The 3,201-nt window shown below is 48.3% G+C and overlaps 1 protein-coding gene across 3 annotated transcripts in view; it reads right to left on the reverse strand.

Moving 5' to 3' along the window:
• Window positions 1-3,201, reverse strand: part of LOC108746995 (protein groucho-1-like) — a 30,016-nt gene that overhangs the window by 16,890 nt on the left and 9,925 nt on the right. For all 3 annotated transcript variants that reach the window (XM_018484192.1, XM_018484190.1, XM_018484193.1), the window contains exons 2-3: window positions 2,688-2,785; window positions 1,510-1,573 (exon numbers count right to left, since the gene is read on the reverse strand). In XM_018484192.1, coding sequence (XP_018339694.1) covers window positions 1,510-1,573; window positions 2,688-2,785 — 162 coding nt within the window. The remainder of the gene's footprint in view (window positions 1-1,509; window positions 1,574-2,687; window positions 2,786-3,201) is intronic.

The raw sequence follows: 3,201 nt of genomic DNA on the forward strand, positions 1-3,201 counted from the left end.
GGGGGGAGGAAGAGAAATGCGCGCGCGTGAGAAATACGAGACGAAGAGGCGAACGCGTGTAAACGCGCACCGACCAGGTTACAGGTTCTTAATTTTACGGGCCATTAGCCCGGTAATTACTCGGGCGAATTAATTGCGCTTGTAAGTAAGTTATTTCACCCGGGAGATAGACGCAGCGGCAGAGGTGAGGGTAGAGAGAGAGAGGAAGAGAAGATAGGACGGTGGAAAACGGGTGCCGAGGGATGGAGGACGGCGCTAACGGAGGCTGTTGAGATCGGTTGGCTGCAACGGCAACAGCATCCGACCAATAGCACACTCTTTCCCTGGGGGCAACGGCGTTCGTTCGTTCGTTACGGCAAGCGGTGCAACATCCTTAACGCTCGTTAATGAGGCCGGCGTCGCGCATCGCCAGCAGGAGGCGGAGGCGCGGGAGGAGAAAAAGGAGGAACATTCGTATCAAATGGACTAAAGCAGAGATTAATTGCGTTTAAACTGTTGGCCCACGTACTGCCGTCCCCGCGCGCACCGATTAGATCGGCGAATTAAAACGATAACGATAAATTGACGCCGCGTTTTCGATTTAATTATCTCGCCGTTCCTAATAAAGAGGATAAATAAGGGACTAGCGGCGTCTACGCGGATTTTCCGCCATCTCGAAATTGTCGACAATTTGCGAAAGTGGTAAATGTTTGTAAAGTTGAAAAATCTCCAGTTTATTTGCAATCGTAGCGTTCAAATTTAGCGTTATTTCCGATCGCTCCTTAGATCCATCGAGTCGTGAGAAGAAATTGCCGATCGCTCTTTGGACCCTTCGCGCGCAGCCGCGAGAAGAAATTTCAAAACCCCTTCACGACACGCGGATCGAGGGTGCATTTCTTTCTGGCGGCTCTTCTTGAAAAGTTCATAAATAACTCTTCGTCGTGACGCTGCTTCGTCTCCTCGCTTTCCCTCTCTCTTTTTAGTTCTCGCGCCACGGAAGAGTATATACGGCGGGAGGATGCGAGAGGTATGGATATGAGGAGGTGCTCGAATATTAACGAGACGTAGACCGCCGTCGTTGCCGCCGTGACCTAACAGCGTATTACTTCGTCATTAAACGTGCGAGACAGCTGCGCTTGTGCGAACGTTGTAGACTAATTCGATGAGAGCCACTGGCTCTTAGAGTCATTAGCTATGCACGAGCGCATACATACATATATATATATATATATATATATATATATATACATGTATCTGTAGTATATCTGACTACGTTACGCGCGGCGTAACGAGCCAATGTAAAGCCCCGACCCCGACTCCGACTTGGAGGATGCAATTAATGCTAAGAAGCCGAGGTGGTTTAGCGGTCGAGCGAGCATGATTATTCTGGATACGAGAGAGAGAGAGAGAGATACAGAGAGAGAAAGAGAGAAATGGAAGAGGAATACGGAGGCAAGAGGTAGTCGAGGGAAACGTTACGACGTCTAACTGGCACGTCTAACTTTACGACGCATCAATGATTGCACTTACCATCACGTAGTGTCGCTGAATCTCGATCTTGTCGTTAGCCAGTTTCTCGCAGTCTAGCTTCAGCCTGCGGAAAGAGAAAAAGAACATAACGTGAAATGCATGAGAAAACAGTCGAGTCGTCTGTAGGTTTAAATCGAGGGAGAGAGAGAGAGAGAGAGAGAGAGAGAGAGAGAGAGAGAGAGAAGTGGAAACCACGTTCTCCTTTTCTTTCTCTTTTCGCGAATAGAATATGCTTCGTACGTGGCGAGCGAAAGAAAGAAGAGGGGGGGGGGCAAAAATAAGAAGAAAACGCGAGGAAAAGGAAGAACCGTCCGTCGGACAACGAGAAAAGTTTCGATCCGCGTACACGCGCGCTGCTGAAAAATGCAAGGCCCGTCTTCCCTGGCGTTACGTGAAACTCGAGAAGCACGAGTTCGTATATATTTGCGAGCTGCCATTACGTATCTGTCGTGGAACTACGCTTGCAGGATATAGCGTGAACTCCGAGCAGCAGCGCGCAGCTGCGCCCGTTCCCAGACCTTTTTTCTCTCCGTGAGCGCGCGATACGACTCGCCGCAGTCCTTACGCGCGCATTTCCGCGTCCGATGAAAGAAGTAAGAAGAAGACAAGGTGGAGAAGAGAGAATCGATCGTCGCGATCAGGTAGGGTCGCCACAAATTCCTCATCCCAAAATTCAGTAACTTTTCCCCGATTTCTAGATAAAATTCCACGACTCTTCCTAATGCTTTTAATGACGTTTTGAAATTTCTTTTGTACAGAGCTGAAATGTTTAGTCCTACTTCGAATATCTCTTACGAACTCGATTAAACCTTACAAATCTGTTTACGATACTTTAACAATCGCGAATAGGACTTCTTTCAATATTACTTGATCTACTTAGAAAACACTTTTTTTAAGCCTCAAAAGAGGAAATTTTCCAACAACTGCACCATTTACAGGCTCAACGTAAGAGCTCAATTCATTGAATTAAAATCTATTATAAATATCTAGAGTCTACGTACGTCCTAATTATAAATCTTTAGAGTCTACCTACGTAAATCTAAAGCTAAGGTTCAAAATTAACGAGCTAAATTTTGATTGGCAATCCTGAATCGAAAAAGTGCTTCTTTTTCCTTAACGTGATGCCTTGAGGGCGCAATATCGTTATCCGCAAAAAGCACGTGACCGCCGATACTTACGAGTGGTACTGCGCCTGCAGGAAGTTGAACTCCTCCTTGATCCTGTCGCAGGACTCAGCAACCGTGAACTTGAATGGCTGGTTCGGTTGCGGCGGGCCCTGCAGATAAAAGAAAAACGTGAGAAACTGTACTTCAATGGTACCTCTCCAGTACCTACGAATATAAATCAATCGATCCGCGTCCCGGAGAAATGTCGACGGATCGATCGATTGAACCTTCGACAGAGCCTTCCCTCATTCCTGTCCCTCCCCCCCTCCCCCACCCCGAGATCTCTCTACCTCCTGTCCTGAATAATTAACTCCGTACAGCTGTTCGACCGCGAAAGGGCAGGGGTGGCGCCCGCCCGTACAAGCGAAAGTGATACGAGGCCCGTGGTAGATTGGTGGATACGAGGAGGGGAGGGGAGGGGAGGGGATGGTAGATGGTAGATGGTACTGATGGGTAGACGCGCACACAGTAGAACGTGTGCACGTGCACGCGCGATTACACGGAGCCGGGTACATGTGTACGGGGG

This window comes from Trachymyrmex septentrionalis, unplaced genomic scaffold (assembly GCF_001594115.1).
Source record: "Trachymyrmex septentrionalis isolate Tsep2-gDNA-1 unplaced genomic scaffold, Tsep1.0 scaffold19, whole genome shotgun sequence".
In the NCBI taxonomy this organism is placed as follows: Eukaryota; Metazoa; Arthropoda; class Insecta; order Hymenoptera; family Formicidae; genus Trachymyrmex; species Trachymyrmex septentrionalis.